At 38.9% G+C, this 15,925-nt stretch overlaps 1 protein-coding gene across 1 annotated transcript in view; it reads left to right on the top strand.

The window, feature by feature from the left end:
• CFAP58 (cilia and flagella associated protein 58) overlaps nucleotides 1–15,925 on the top strand; it is a 121,940-nt gene that overhangs the window by 30,483 nt on the left and 75,532 nt on the right. The window contains exons 2-7 of the mRNA XM_053693000.1: nucleotides 1,039–1,320; nucleotides 4,644–4,792; nucleotides 4,988–5,144; nucleotides 6,448–6,642; nucleotides 9,748–9,885; nucleotides 14,612–14,771. Coding sequence (XP_053548975.1) covers nucleotides 1,039–1,320; nucleotides 4,644–4,792; nucleotides 4,988–5,144; nucleotides 6,448–6,642; nucleotides 9,748–9,885; nucleotides 14,612–14,771 — 1,081 coding nt within the window. The remainder of the gene's footprint in view (nucleotides 1–1,038; nucleotides 1,321–4,643; nucleotides 4,793–4,987; nucleotides 5,145–6,447; nucleotides 6,643–9,747; nucleotides 9,886–14,611; nucleotides 14,772–15,925) is intronic.

Below are 15,925 nucleotides of genomic sequence, written 5' to 3' on the forward strand. Positions count from 1 at the left end.
ACCTCACATGCACACACAGCACACACAGGACATCTATACACATACACACACTGGTAAAGGGACATTAACCTCACATGCACACACAGCACACACAGGACATCTATACACATACACACACTGGTAAAGGGACATTAACCTCACATGCACACACAGCACACACAGGACATCTATACACATACACACACTGGTAAAGGACATTAACCTCACATGCACACACAGCACACACAGGACAACTATACACATACACACACTGGTAAAGGGACATTAACCTCACATGCACACACAGTACACACACAGGACAGCTATACACATACACACACTGGTAAAGGGCATTAACCTCACATGCACACACAGTACACACACAGCACACACAGGACATCTATACACATACACACACTTGTGAAGGGCATTAACCTCATGCACACACACACAAAGCACCAACAGTAACATCTACACACGTTGTGTACATTGTTGTATTTACATTTTAAATAAAAAAAAAATTCTATTAGCAAAAATGCTTTTAGTAAAAGTTATTGCTGTTTTTCTGCGGCATATGCCCATACTGTGTGCTGTGAGGGCTCGTGCACTAGCATTCTGCACCACGCTTGCTCCGAGAGTGTTTTGTGTCAGTGAAGACTTAATTTGTGTCATACAAGCCGCTGCTAACTCTCTAAGAAGATGCAGTGTATGAATACTGGCCACGGGTCCTCCCAGCATATGTGCATATGCACCTAGAAAATAGTAATAACTTTACTAGACAGAGACATCCACATTTACAATAAAAATAACAATGAAAGGGGGCTATTTAAACGTAAAAATTATGTTTTTTTTCAAATGAAGATCTATTTATCATTTATCTGTCTGTCTATCTATCTATCTATCTATCTATTTATTTATCTATTATCCCTCTATCTCTAATATATCTATCTATCTATCTATTTATCTATCTATCTACAGAATTTAGGTAATTGAGGTATTGCTGTAACGCAGCTAAAGGTTTATTATATTATCCACATTTCTTATTCTTTATTTTTTCAGGAAAAGATAGATAAAACAGTGATCGAAGAAAATGCTTTTGAAGCTTTGGAAAAAGATTTCCAGGAAGTCCTCAGAGAGCTCACGGGGGATAAGAGCCTGGAGAAGTTCAGAGTGGAGTATGAGAAGCTTCACAGCGTCCTTAAAAAATCGTATGAAAACGAAAAGCGCTTGATGGCAAAATGCAGGGAGCTGAATTCAGAGATTGTGGCGAACTCAGCTAAAGTGGCCACAGCCCTTAAACTTTCCCAAGAGGACCAGACGACTATAGCTTCACTAAAAAAGGTAGAAGCTCCATTAAATAGATTTGTGTGGCTGTTACGTGATCATAAAGGGCTGGGAATCACTGTCGGCTTTTGTACATCTTCTTTACACTGAGAAGATGGTGAGGAGAAGGGTTTTAACTAGGATCAGTATGTAAGTCTGAAAAGTGCACTTACCTTCGGTAATATATTTCCAGGTGCCCCTGGTGATTTTCACTGCTTTCCATGAATCACTCCTGTATTAGCTCTAATGATCCTCAGTGGACTTGGGAATAATTTACTGGAGGGCTCATTTTGGGGTTGATGTAAAGCACTGGAGGCAGCTGTGCCTTTGGGGATTAAACTAAGCACTGGAGTTTTTTTCATGTTTACATACATCAGTTATATAGATATGGCCTGAACCAGTCAGTAAAGGGCTTTCTAGAAGCCTTCCATTTAGAAAGCATGGGTAAAAATCATCTAAGATCTCCCTCTGAAGTTTAACCCTAACTTCTCACTTGACTCCCCCCACTAAAGTTTAACCCTAAATTATGCTCACTTGACTCCCCCACTGAAGTTTTACCCTAACTTCTGCTCACTTGACTCCCCCACTGAAGTTTTACCCTAACTTCTGCTCACTTGACTCCCCCCACTGAAGTTTAACCCTAAATTATGCTCACTTGACTCCCCCACTGAAGTTTTACCCTAACTTCTGCTCACTTGACTCCCCCACTGAAGTTTTACCCTAACTTCTGCTCACTTGACTCTCCCCACTGAAGTTTAACCCTAACTTCTGCTCACTTGACTCCCCCCACTGAAGTTTAACCCTAACTTCTGCTCACTTGACTCCCCCCACTGAAGTTTAACCCTAACTTCTGCTCACTTGACTCCCCCCACTGAAGTTTAACCCTAACTTCTGCTCACTTGACTCCCCCCACTGAAGATTAACCCTAACTTCTGCTCACTTGACTCCCCCCGTTTAGTTTAACCCTAACTTCTGCTCACTTTACTCCCCCCACTGAAGTTTAACCCTAACTTCTGCTCACTTGACTTCCCCCACTGAAGTTTAACCCTAACTTGTGCTTACTTGACTCCCCCCACTGAAGTTTAACCCTAACTTCTGCTCACTTGACTTCCCCCACTGAAGTTTAACCCTAACTTGTGCTTACTTGACTTCCCCCACTGAAGTTTAACCCTAGCTTTTGCTTACTTGACTCCCCCCACTGAAGTTTAACCCTAACTTCTGCTCACTTGACTCCCCCACTGCAATTTACCCCTAACCACAGCACCCATTGATCTCCCATCACAGTTAACCATAACTGCATCCTCCCCCACTGCAGATAAACTTAATCCCTCTGTCCTAATATCCCACACCCCAATTAACCCTAACTGTGGCATCTTCAACTTCAAATAAAACATACCTAGCTGTCACAAGTAACCCTTATCACGGAGACTATCCCTCACAGTGACCCTCGCTATTACAAAATTCCCTTAATGCTAACTAGGGTTGCCACCTCGGCCATGTTTTCCATAGGATTCCCCACCAACACCCCTCATCATTTAAAAAAATTCAAGAAGTTTCTCAAATATTAAGCTAAAGCAGTCAATAACATCTAATGTATATCATGTCACCACTTTGTCACATCAAATCCCTTTACTGCTGGGGTGGCTTCAGCACATCGCCACATGACTGGCAGGCAAAGGGTTAAAGTAACTTGTAAACGACCAGCAGCTGCTGTGTAATTAAATGAATTTGCTATTAGCTGCTGGGTTTATTTGCCCTGGTACTAAGGGGTACACTTTTGCTGTGCACCTGTGGGCTAAGCGTCCTGCTTACTCTGCCAGCAATCTGTTTTGTTTCTTCAATTCAATCTTTTATTCTTCCTGACATTTTAGTGTCATCCCACATCTAATTACACAGCTGAATTTGGAAAGTTTTTGTATTAAAATCCATCTTGCCTTGGCAGCGGCAGGTATTTTTATTGTGCAGAAAGCCATTAACCTGTTGCTTTGAAATTAAATTGCATTTTTTCCCTCTGTATCTCAGCTTAATGCCCTCAGTGCAATACGGGCTGATAAGTAGGAAATGCAGATGGTTTGAATGTTAATATTGAGAAAACCGCTCTTTTTGCAAATTATATGCTGAAATATTTATTTTTGTTGTAGCATAATATATTTTTGTCTTTGTATTTTAGCCGGGTCATTATGAGCTTCATTCTTATGAGTTTGCTAAACAGTCAAATGTGTTTCTCACTGAAATAATGATACTGTGCACGTTCTTCTATTCAGTTACAAATGCAGTTCTTGTTTTAGAGTTTTTAAAGTCAAAGTTAAACTTTCATGATTCAGGGAGAACATTCAATTTTAAAAAATGTTCTAATTTACTTCTATTATCAAATTAGCTTCCTTCTATTGGTATCCTTTGTTGAAGAGCATACTTAGGTAGACTGAGGAGCAGCAATTCATATGCCTCTTGCCTCTGGCTCACTAGATTCGTTCAGCTATTGCGTTGCTACTTCTTAGCCTACCTAGATATGCTTTCAATTAAGGATACCGATACAATGAAGCAAATTTGACAATAAAAGTAAATTGGAAAGTTGTATAAAATTGTATGTTCTGTCCAAATCATGAAAGTTTAATTTCGAATTTACTGAAATTTTAAGTGGTAAAGATTTGCAGAAATGTGTTCATCTGCTGGTAATATATATATATATATATTTTTTTTGGTAGCTAAGATTTTTGTCTTAAATTAAATGTTCATGAATTAGAATTTTAAAAACTTTCCAATTTACTCCTAATATCAAACTGATCTCTTTCTTTTCTTCTTCTTTGTTACATAACTCCTTTCCATAAAAACATACTGAGATAGGCGAAGGCTCATGCACGTGTCTAGCTGCGTTAATAAAATTCTGACACTTGACTTTTATATTAATTAACCACACAAAAGTCTTGTAGTTACAAGGTATTTTATTTCCCTTTAATTATATTAGGGTGATACCATTTGTGTATTTATTGTGTTCAGAATCTAAATGCAAAAATGATGATTAAACGTATTTAAGGGACCTAAATAATGCTGATCCCTAGCAGAAACTGTAGCTGACCCGATTCACATCGCTAGTCGCACGACCCGGGTCATCGTTGGTTTCCACTCGGGACCAGCAGTTCTCTGCAAATACCTGACTCATTTGCAGGGCTTGAATATAGAGAATATAGCTAGAATTAGAGAATGTTCTTTTTTCAGCTATAATGGCCCTTTAAGTTTGAATAATTACAGTGAAAACATGGGATCTGTGACGTACTGTGTATTAAGATTTTATTTAACATCAGATAATCTTCATGTTCTCTCTATCTTTGTTTTATCTTTAGGAAATTGAAAAGGCTTGGAAAATGGTGGACTCAGCCTATGAAAAAGAACAGAGAGCAAAAGAAACCATTCAGTCACTGAAAGATGAAATTGTCAATTTGACAAAACTGGTGGAACAAAGTTCTGGCTTGTCGCTGGGTCAGGAGCACAGGTGAGGTCACTTCTGCTTTGTAAATATGTAAAAAAAAGAGATAAGGGCTCTGTAGTATGCCAGGTATCTACCAGACTATCTGCAAACTCTATATAGGTGTCTCTATAAGTCTAATATTAATAATAGTGGGGTTCTCTGCCCATCACTGACAGTGTAGCTGGTGCGCAACAATGACAACCTCCTGCTTCTTTTTAGTATGAACGATCTCCTGAACATCAAGGATGATTTGACCAAAGAGCGAGACCAGCTGCTGTCAGAGGTGGTGAAACTGCGAGAGAGCCTGATGCAAGCGACTGAGAAACAGCAGGAAGCGGAGAGGGCGAAAGAGGAGGCAGAGCAGAGTATCACGCAGGTCTGTGCCGCTCCTGCACCTGGTGGATGGGGTTTTCTATCATAAGGTTTTGTTCAAGAGGTGGATGTTAGAAATAGAGACGGACCACAGGGGCATGAACTGAAGCTGGGGGGCTGGGTTCACTTAGACTTGTACAGGTGACCACAGTAACTGGGGCTCTTTAGTGTGAAGCCCCAATTTAGTTTCCTCTTCCATTCCCAAGGCCAGTAACCCTTATTTAATCCCTAATCTGCTGAACTTTATATTTAGACTGTTGTGCTGAAAAAGTTATAGATAAAAGCTGTGTTGCTAATTCCGTTGTTGACTTTTCAGCACAACAGTTTATTGTTGCAGGGGGATAGGCCTCAGATTATTTTCTAACAAGCAGTAACAGAAGCACTATTTAATATTGCAGCATTGCACTGCGTATGCCCCCAGTTCTGGGCAGATTTATTCATTATGTGACATTTCCGTTATCATTGCTGTCACATTAGATTCTGTGTTAAGGAGCACAGTCATCTTCACTTTGCTGTCCCTGGTTCCTCGTTCCTGTCTGAGTTTTTATGCAGGGAATCTGAGACTGTGCAAACACCAGCAAGTGCTAAATACTGCCCAGATCCTGCCCTCGGACCCTCTCTATACCCAGCATGCACTGCTTAACTCCTTATGCCCAGTGCTGGTCACAATTTCATGAAATGTCTGAGGCAGTGGCGATTTTAGGGGCAGCTGGGAGGGACATGTTAGTGTAAATTCAGTACCGTAGCTCCCTCAAGTATTATAAGTGCTAGTGGTGCTGGATTTGCAAGGTTGTACCCTTTGTATAAGTCCTGTGTTCTGCCCAGAGTAAGGAGAGCAGTGCAGGAGGGAGCAGGCATATTCTTTGTATAAAGTTCTCATTATTTGAAAAGTCTGTTCTGTGAATAGGACCCTGTAATGTTTACTAAATACATTTCTCTAAACTGAGTACTTTTCTTCTTTATATTGTTATCATTTTACTTAAAAGCACTTATTTTCATGCTTTGGGTATTGGTGAACATGTAACATTGCTTATCCCTTCCCTAACAAGCAATTTACTGTATGTCATGACATGGGGTCTTTCTATTCATGAAGGAAAAATAAAAATGATTTACATAAATCACCAAAATGTTGCATCCGTCAGCGTTAAATGGTGCAGTAAAGGTTATAAGTTGCTACTGTAACCTGTTGTATGTCTGAGGAATTGGCTACATCGCTTTATTCAGCAACATGCAATCTGCTGCAGAGATGGCGCCCTCTGTTTGTCTTTCAATGATAAGTTGCTATTTTCTCTGCTGTTTTTCTGCAGTTCCAACAAGAAATCCAGGTGCGTCAGAATGAGGCCTCTAGGGAAGCGCGTAAGAAGGAGAAGCTTGAGAAGGACCTAAAAAATGTACAGAACGAGCTTGATAATAAGGGGGTGGAGGTCAAGTCACTGCAACAGACCCTGCAAAAAAGCAAAGAGGAACTGCAGAAGCTGGAACAGCAGCTCAAAGAGCATAAGGTACAAAACTGCTTGATCTGCGAACATCACCAGTGCGCTCTAATCTTGTGTTTGTCTAGGATTATTTGTATAAGAGAATGGTTTGTGTCGCATCAGATGCACAGTACACGTTCATTCCAATCCATAAGAATTCTTTTAGAAACCAACGTATGGCAGCTCATATTTTTTCTTTTGGCTTAGTTTTTTAAGCTGTTCCAATAGAGGAGCCAGCAATGGAATAATATAAGCTGAAGCTCAATATCTCATAAGCTAAATAACAGGAATATTTGTTGAAATACACAAAACCCCTGTAAGAAACACACTTGTGACTTTTCATGTTGTTTAGCCAAAGAAAAACCAGATGGCTAATTCAGTACTGATAATTACTGCATACAATTTCTGAATTTATTTTTTTTCACTTAAAGGGATATGAAAGCCAAAAAATGTGTTTTGTCACTCAGACAGACCATACCATTTTGAAAAAGTTTCCAATTTACTTCTGTTATTAAATTTGCTTCATTCCCATGATATTCAGTGTTGAAGAGATACCTAGGTAGGCATCTGGAGCACTACATGGTAGTAAATAGTACTGCCCTCTAGTGCTCTTGCAAATGGATAACATTCTTGCAAAACCTCTGCCATATAGTGCTCCAGAAATCGGCTGGCTGCTAAGCACACATCACTGCTTTTTAAAAAAAGATACCATGAGAATGAAGAAAAATTGATAATAGAAGTAAATTATGTCTGAATCATTAAGACAACTTTTGGGTTTCATATCCCTTTAGCAAATAATAACAATTCATGGCTTTTAAATTCCAAAAATGACACAAAAGCCGGCTGAAAAAGTGTTTTCTCTGAAGGATTGGTATTGAAAATTCAATAGATGAACATACAGAAAGAAAGATTAATTTATATATATTTATAGCTAGATACTTAGGCCCCTGATGATATTTAAAACATCAACAGACCATGGCGGCTATCTTTTTTACCTCTTCAGCCATGGCGTCGCTCCGCTGGTGATGTCCTCTGCCACCAGACCGGTCTTCGTCCGTTTTCCATCTTCTTATCTTCTGATCTTTTCATCTTCGGATCTTCCGTCGCCAACGTCCTCTTCATGTGGTCACCGCCGCAAACTGAACTTTGAATGTGAGGTACCCCCTTATACATGGGTGCCCTTGCATTTCTATTGACTGATTTTCAAAACCAAATTCTAATCAGCCAATAGAATGAAAGTTTTTTTCTATTGGCTGATTTGAATTTGGATTTGGAATTCAGCCAATAGGAAAGCAAGGGCACCCCTATATAAGGGGGGGCTTCTCATTTAAACTTCAGATTGTGACGGTGAACGCATGAAGAGGATGTCAGTGACGGAAAATCAGAAGATGAGAAGATCAGAAGATGGATGAAGGCCGGTCAGGTGGAGGAGAACATCCCCAGCAGAACACCGCCATGGCTGAAGAGGTAAGAAGGACCGCCACCATAGAAGAAGATAGAAGAGGAGCACCACCTTGGAGTAGCAGCTGCCCACCTAGGAGCTGGATTCAAGTTGTGTGAGTACCATCTTTGGGGTTTAGCATTAGGCTTTTTTTGGGTGGGTGTTTATTTTTTTATGCAAAAAAAAACCAACCTTTTATCACTTTAATGCAATGTACTACAAAATGCCCTTCACAAAATGCCCTTCACAGGGATAGTTTTTTTTAATTTAGGGTTTTTCTTAGAAAAGGATTTTTTTTAGAATATGGCTTTATTTTTTTAATTTCTTTCATTAAAGAGGACTTTAGTTTTACTGTAGGCCTTACTGTTTGGGGTTATTTATTTTTGGTAGTTTTTTTTTTATTTGTTTGTTTATTTTCTGTAATGTTTTATTTTGTTTAACTTTGGGGTGTTAGGTTAAGGGTATTGGGGGGTTAGCTGTTAGGGATTAAGTAGTGTAGTAGGGGGGAGTTTAATGTGGGGTTGTGGAGGTCTAGTGGTTAAGTAGAGTAGGAAGAGTATTGCGGCGGGGGAATTGGTGGTTCAGGGGTTCATAGTTATGTTTATTAGGTTTGGTGATCTATTTAAAAGGGATCCTTTACTTTACATCCCCTATGTCGGTGCTGATGCTACTTTGAATATTTTGTCAGCATCACTACCCATTGCGATGTATAGTAAACCACCTCTCAGGGATGCTGCCTTTAAACAATGTATTCAGCCACTTGGAATATTTTGCCGGCTTTCTCAACATCACGTTGGGTCCCTTTTGGATATATCACCAGATCACAGGACTTTCGATCATCAGAACCATAGAGAGAAAATATGTATAATACATGAAGATGGATACCTAGATACATAGAAAATTCTATAAATTGATAGAAAGGTAGATAGCGTTAGATAGATAGACAGACAGACTGTTGGGTAGCCATTTGAGCAGTTTTCTAAGAATCTCATATTCTACGTTAAGGATAAATTCAACAAACTTGAAATATATTTTTATGATTGAAAGTATAATAAACATATTTATAAAATTATAACATTTATAAAAACATCTTGGCACAGTTTGATATATTAGTAAGTACAGAGCTATATACTGTATATATAAACATTGTATGTCCTGTGAGAGGTTTGCAAAGAGTTTGAAATATGTAAACTGTCTCATTAAGTCTTTGCACTTCCCATGAGCTAAAAGGATTTTTTATAGATAAACTTTGCCGATTGAATGTAATTATTATAATAATTATTGCAAACACGTTGCTAAAGATCACTAATTGCAGCCAACTGTGCCTAGAAGATGCTCGGTTTAAAATTCCCTTTTTTGCCCTACAGCTGGTAAAAACCCGTTGCTATTTCACAATCATTTGCAATGATTACAGTGACACACAGGCTGTACTTTGGCAAATGTGCATTAAATATTTATCTGCCAGCTGCTCTGGAGCTCATTTTACTTTTGAAACATTGTGGATAAATGATCTTTAAACTTCTGGAGATGTTACCAGCTTATTTTAACCTCATCTAGGCCATAGAGGGCTTAGCAATGTGTTGTACTTAGCTCTGGCAAACAAGGGGTTAAGGCGGCATTTTTATGTGGCTAAATATTAGTGATTGCTTTGTGCAAGTGCTTTCTCATATTGCTTTACCGACCTCTTGCAGATTCTAAATGAAAGAGTCACCAGAGAGCTAGAACAGCTTCAGATCAGAAATGCTAAGCTACAACTTGAAAATGAACAGCAGAGTGTCCTGAACGATCAGCTAACTCAGGAAAACCAGCAAAAGCTTCTGGAGCTGAAGGTAAAATCAGAGCGTGATGTCATTTCAGTCGTTGTAATCAGCATGAACAAAGAAATGACGATCAACTGATATTTGATTACTTTTAAGGGACATCATACTCAAAATTTAGTTTCCTTAAAAAAATATGTTTGTAGTAAAAAATGTTTTCTGTAATTCAAGCTCCTCCTGCAGTATTCTGATCTTTGACCCTACAACATGCTATGCAGTGATTGCTTGATTAGAGCAGGAGCTCATCTATAATTTCTCTAATTGGGGTAAAGCAGCAAAAGATAAGATAAACGACACGCAATAGGCTTTTCAAGGGGTGTGTCCTTAGACAGTAGATCAGTGCAAATTGCCCAATGATTATGCAGAAATCCCCTTAAGGACATTTGGGGCGCGATCCAATATACGGCGTAGTTTTCGGCGCAAGCGAGGGAACCCGCGCCGCCCGTAGTTTCACCTCGCACATCGGGGTATTACATATATCCCGCCGGCAGTTCCTAAAGTGCCGTAAGTCGCATAAACTAGCGATGTCCAGAAATAAGCGTAACTACAAATTTCTGGAGTCGCTAGTGACTTATGGCACTTTAGAAACTGCCGGCGCTTAAGAAAAGTTAATTTTTAAAAAAAATCTCCCGTAACTGTCTAACCTGCCTCCCAAAAATAAGCCCGATACGTATACCCCTATATACGCAATCCCCCCCTCTCACTCCTAATAATAAATGTATTAACCCCTAGACCGACAACCCCCCACAACGCAATAAGCCTAATTATTAACCCCTAAACCGCCATAGCCCACACCCCAATAAACCTATCCTAGTATTAACCCCTAAACCGCCGCTCCCAGAGCCCACCGCCACCTACATTATATGTATTAACCCCTAATCTGACCCCCCTACACCGCCGCCACCTACATTAAATTTATTAACCCCTAATCTGACCCCCCTACACCGCCGCCACCTACATTAAATTTATTACCCCCTAAACCTAAGTCTAACCCTAACACCCCCCTAATATTACTATTATTAACTAAATTATTCCTATTTAAAACTAAATACTTACCTAAAAAATAAACCCTAAGATAGCTACAATATAATGAATAATTACATTGTAGCTATTTTAGGATTTATTTTTATTTTACAGGCAACTTTGTATTTATTTTAACTAGGTACAATAGCTATTAAATAGTTAATAACTATTTAATAGCTACCTAGTTAAAATAATTACAAAATTACCTGTAAAATAAATCCTAACCTAAGTTATAAATACACCTAACACTACACTATCAATAAATAAATTAAATTAATTAACTACAATTAGCTAAAATAAAATACAATTAAATTAAATAAACTATATTACAAAAAACAAACAAACACTAAATTACAGAAAATAAAACAAAATTACAAGAAGTTTAAACTAATTACACCTAATCTAAGCCCCCTAATAAAATAAAAAAGCCCCCCAAAATAATAAAATGCCCTACCCTATACTAAATTACAAATAGCCCTTAAAAGGGCTTTTTGCGGGGCATTGCCCCAAAGTAATCAGCTCTTTTACCTGTAAAAAAAAGACAATGCCCCCCCCAACATTACAACCCACCACCCACACACCCCTACTCTAAAACCCTCCCAATCCCCCCTTAATAAAACCTAACACTACCCCATTGAAGATCACCCTACCTTGAGCCGTCTTCACCCAGCCGGGCACCAGTGGTCATCCGATCCGGGCAAAAGTCTTCATCCGATGGGGCAGAAGAGGACATCCGGACCGGCAGAAGTCTTCATCCTATCCGGGCAGAAGAGGACATCTGGACCGGCAGACATCTTCATCCAAGCGGCATCTTCTATCTTCATCCATCCGACGAGGAGCGGCTCCATCTTGAAGACCTCCGGCGCGGAGCATCCTTCCTGGCCGACGGACTAACGACGAATGACGGTTCCTTTAAATGACGTCATCCAAGATGGCGTCCCTTGAATTCCGATTGGCTGATAGGATTCTATCAGCCAATCAGAATTAAGGTAGGAAAAATCTGATTGGTTGATTTAATCAGCCAATCGGATTGAAGTTCAATCTGATTGGCTGATTGGATCAGCCAATAGAATTGACCTCGCATTCTATTGGCTGATCCAATCAGCCAATCGGATTGAACTTCAATCCGATTGGCTGATTAAATCAACCAATCTGATTTTTCCTACCTTAATTCCAATTGGCTGATAGAATCCTATCAGCCAATCGGAATTCGAGGGATGCCATCTTGGATGTCGTCATTTAAAGGAACCGTCATTCGTCGTTAGTCCGTCGGCCAGGAAGGATGCTCCGCGCCGGAGGTCTTCAAGATGGAGCCGCTCCTCGTTGGATGGGTGAAGATAGAAGATGCCGCTTGGATGAAGATGTCTGCCGGTCTGGATGTCCTCTTCTGCCCGGATAGGATGAAGACTTCTGCCGGTCCGGATGTCCTCTTCTGCCCCATCGGATGAAGACTTCTGCCTGGATCGGATGACCACTGGTGCCCGGCTGGGTGAAGACGGCTCAAGGTAGGGTGATCTTCAATGGGGTAGTGCTAGGTTTTATTAAGGGGGAATTGGGTGGGTTTTAGAGCAGGGGTGTGTGGGTGGTGGGTTGTAATGTTAGGGGGGGTATTGTCTTTTTTTTACAGGTAAAAGAGCTGATAACTTTGGGGCAATGCCCCGCAAAAAGCCCTTTTAAGGGCTATTTGTAATTTAGTATAGGGTAGGGCATTTAATTATTTTGGGGGTCTTTTTTATTTTATTAGGGGGCTTAGATTAGGTGTAATTAGTTTAAACTTCTTGTAATTTTTTTTATTTTCTGTAATTTAGTTGTTTTTTTTTGTGATATAGTTTATTTAATTTAATTGTATTTTATTTTAGCTAATTGTAGTTAATTAATTTATTTATTGGTAGTGTAGTGTTTTGTGTAATTGTAACTTAGGTTAGGATTTATTTTACAGGTAATTTTTTAATTATTTTAACTAGGTAGCTATTAAATAGTTATTAACTATTTAATAGCTATTGTACCTAGTTAAAATAAATACAAAGTTGCCTGTAAAATAAAAATAAATCTTAAAATAGCTACAATGTAATTATTAATTATATTGTAGCTATCTTAGGGTTTATTTTATAGGTAAGTATTTAGTTTTAAATAGGAATACTTTAGTTAATAATAGTAATATTATTTAGATTTATTTAAATAATAATTAAGTTAGGGGGGTGTTAGGGTTAGACTTAGGTTTAGGGGTTAATACATTTAATATAGGTTTAGGGGTTAATACATTTAATATAGTGGCGGCGACGTTGGGGGCGGGAGATTAGGGGGTTAATAAATTTAATGTAGGTGGCGGCGGGGTCCAGGAGCGGCGGTTTAGGGGTTAAACACTTTATTAGTTATTGCGGTGGGGGATTGCGGTTGACAGGTAGATAGACATTGCGCATGCGTTAGGTGTTAGTTTTTTTTTTGCAGGCATTTTAGGGAGTTATGGTGCTCCCATACTCAGCGCAAGGCCTGCTACGGCTGCATTTTATGGCGAGGTGAAAATGGAGTAAGATTTCTCCATTTTCGCCACGTAAGGCCTTGCGCTGGATATTGGAAACCGACTTACAATGCGGTCCCATGTTAGCCTATGGGAGTAAAATTTGCGGGTGACGGGTGAAATATACGGGCGTAACTTGTATGCTACGCTGTATATGTGATACCGAAACAGCGCAAAAACCGGTGTCGCCGGCTTTTGCGGGCGACGCTGCATATCGGATCAGGCCCTTGATCTATACCCTGTACATCACATGTCATTAAAGGGACATGAAACCCAAAATTTGTCTTTCATGATTTTGGTAAAACATACAATTTTAAACAACTTTCCAGTTTACTTCTATTATCAAATTTGCTTCCTTCTCTTTGTATCATTTGTTGAAGGAGTAGCAATGCACTACTGGTTTCTAAATGAACAAATGGGTGAGCCAATGACAATCGGTATATATATATATATATGCAGCCTCCAATCAGCAGCTAGAAGCTACGTTCTTTGCTGCTCCTGAGCTTTCCTAGATAAACCTTTCAGCAAAGGATAACAAGAGAAGGAAGCAAATGAAATACTAGAAGCAATTTGGAAAGTTGTTTAAAATTGTATGATCTGTCTAAATCATGATTGTCTAATTATGACTTTACTGTCCCTTTAAGTTTTTTTGGCTCTGTAATTACACGGGTCTCAAGTTGGGCAATGTGCTATTATAACACGCCTCACTCCTGGAGGCAAGCAATAGAAAAGAAGAAGATACCGGGGCCAAGTAGCCAATACAGTCCAAAGTTTATTCAGCTGCGAGACATCCAGCAATAAGGTAGGACTCCTGGAGGCATTTGGCTATAGCTTGGTTTCATCGTTGTCAGCGAGAGCCACGTTATATAACCCCTTCAAAGGAAAACAAGAGCTGACGTACAGGGTATGTTGTCTGTCCTTAAGGGATTAAAACATTTGTTTTCAGATTTTTTTTTGCTGTTTAGCATTTTTAATTGCTAATATATATATATATATATATATATATATATATATATATACTGTATATATATATGTACCTTTAAGCAAGACAATATTATCCTATTCTTTTGTTAAGTTAGATTTTTTTTAAATTGTTTTAGTTTTTAAAGAAATGGTTTAATCTGATTGTAGTAAAACCAGAGCACGTAAAACAATGTTTATTAGTGTTATTGATACAATTATACTCCCTGGTACCAGGCTAAAGAGGAAGAGGTGAATCAGATGCGACAGGAAACATCAAAACTTTCCAAAGTAAGAGAAACTATACAGAGAAAATGTCGCCAAATTGAGGAACAAAAGACTGACGTGGAGCAGCAGCGAGAGACCCTGAAGAACCAAATCAGTGGACTGGAGAGAGGTATAAAGAGCGCAGAGTGTATAATATAAGCCATATTCAGGGAGTAAATGAAGATTTGCCAACCTGTTATACACCTCATTATCTATTTCTTAAGTCAGTTCCTCTTAGCGACTATCTCAAATAGAATGATAAGCGTCATATACAGACATACCCAAATAGTAATATCTGTTTCACATTGCTATACGCAGACAGCCTTACAAGAATCACAAGAAGTTTATGTAGTCTTGCAATGAATTAAAGTTCCAACCTAGTGTCAAATTCTGAATACATTAAAGGGACATTCCAGTCAAAATTTAAATGGACATATATGAATTACATATTTGAATAGAAACATATTTGCAATATACATGTGTTGGCAAAAATGTTTCTAGTTAAAGTTATCACTGTTTTAGTGTTAGCATTTTTCTCTGCACGTGCATGTGAGGCATAGCTAGATATTGTCAGTGCACCAGCATTTTAAGTACTGCAGCTGCTCAGAGCACCAGTGTGTCTTGTATCATGTCAGTATTTAACATATTGAGTCATTACCAAATGGTTAAAGCACTTTAGGCTGTCTACGCAAGTGCTGTATTTAAAATGCTGGTGCACGATGCATACTTAAATACACTTTTGAAACGGGTATAGCTTTAATTAGAAGCATTTTTGCTAATACATGTATATTGCAAAAATGTTTCAATTCAAAAGTGAAATGCATCCATGTGGATTCCAATTTTGGCTGGAATGTCCCTTTAACACTTGTTGTCTGCAATTGTTTTTTAATGGCCAAACTGCCCTCACCACTTTCAGTATTTTGAGGAGCCAATCCAGACGTATTACTGGAGCAGAGCAGACTTGTCATTGTCATTTTGCTTTGCTTTTAATTTATGCTATCTTTCCATGTCTGCTGAGGCCACTTAGAGACTGATATGTAGCAGGGTTAGGCTTTTAGAGTCTGCAGTGTGCTCTTCCGATCATCAGAAATGGAAAACTTACATTTTTCATTGTTAAATTAAGTGAATGTAAAGTCAGTGACATTCGTTGACGCTACATTAACATTCGTAACAAATTAGGGGCACTTTCATTCATATTTTTTTATCCGAGTAATATCGCCAAATAATACCTTGTAATCTGCTCAATTTTCTTTTCTAACCTCCGCCCGCCATATTGTATTTTTG

This window comes from Bombina bombina, chromosome 9 (genome assembly GCF_027579735.1).
Source record: "Bombina bombina isolate aBomBom1 chromosome 9, aBomBom1.pri, whole genome shotgun sequence".
Taxonomy (NCBI): domain Eukaryota; kingdom Metazoa; phylum Chordata; class Amphibia; order Anura; family Bombinatoridae; genus Bombina; species Bombina bombina.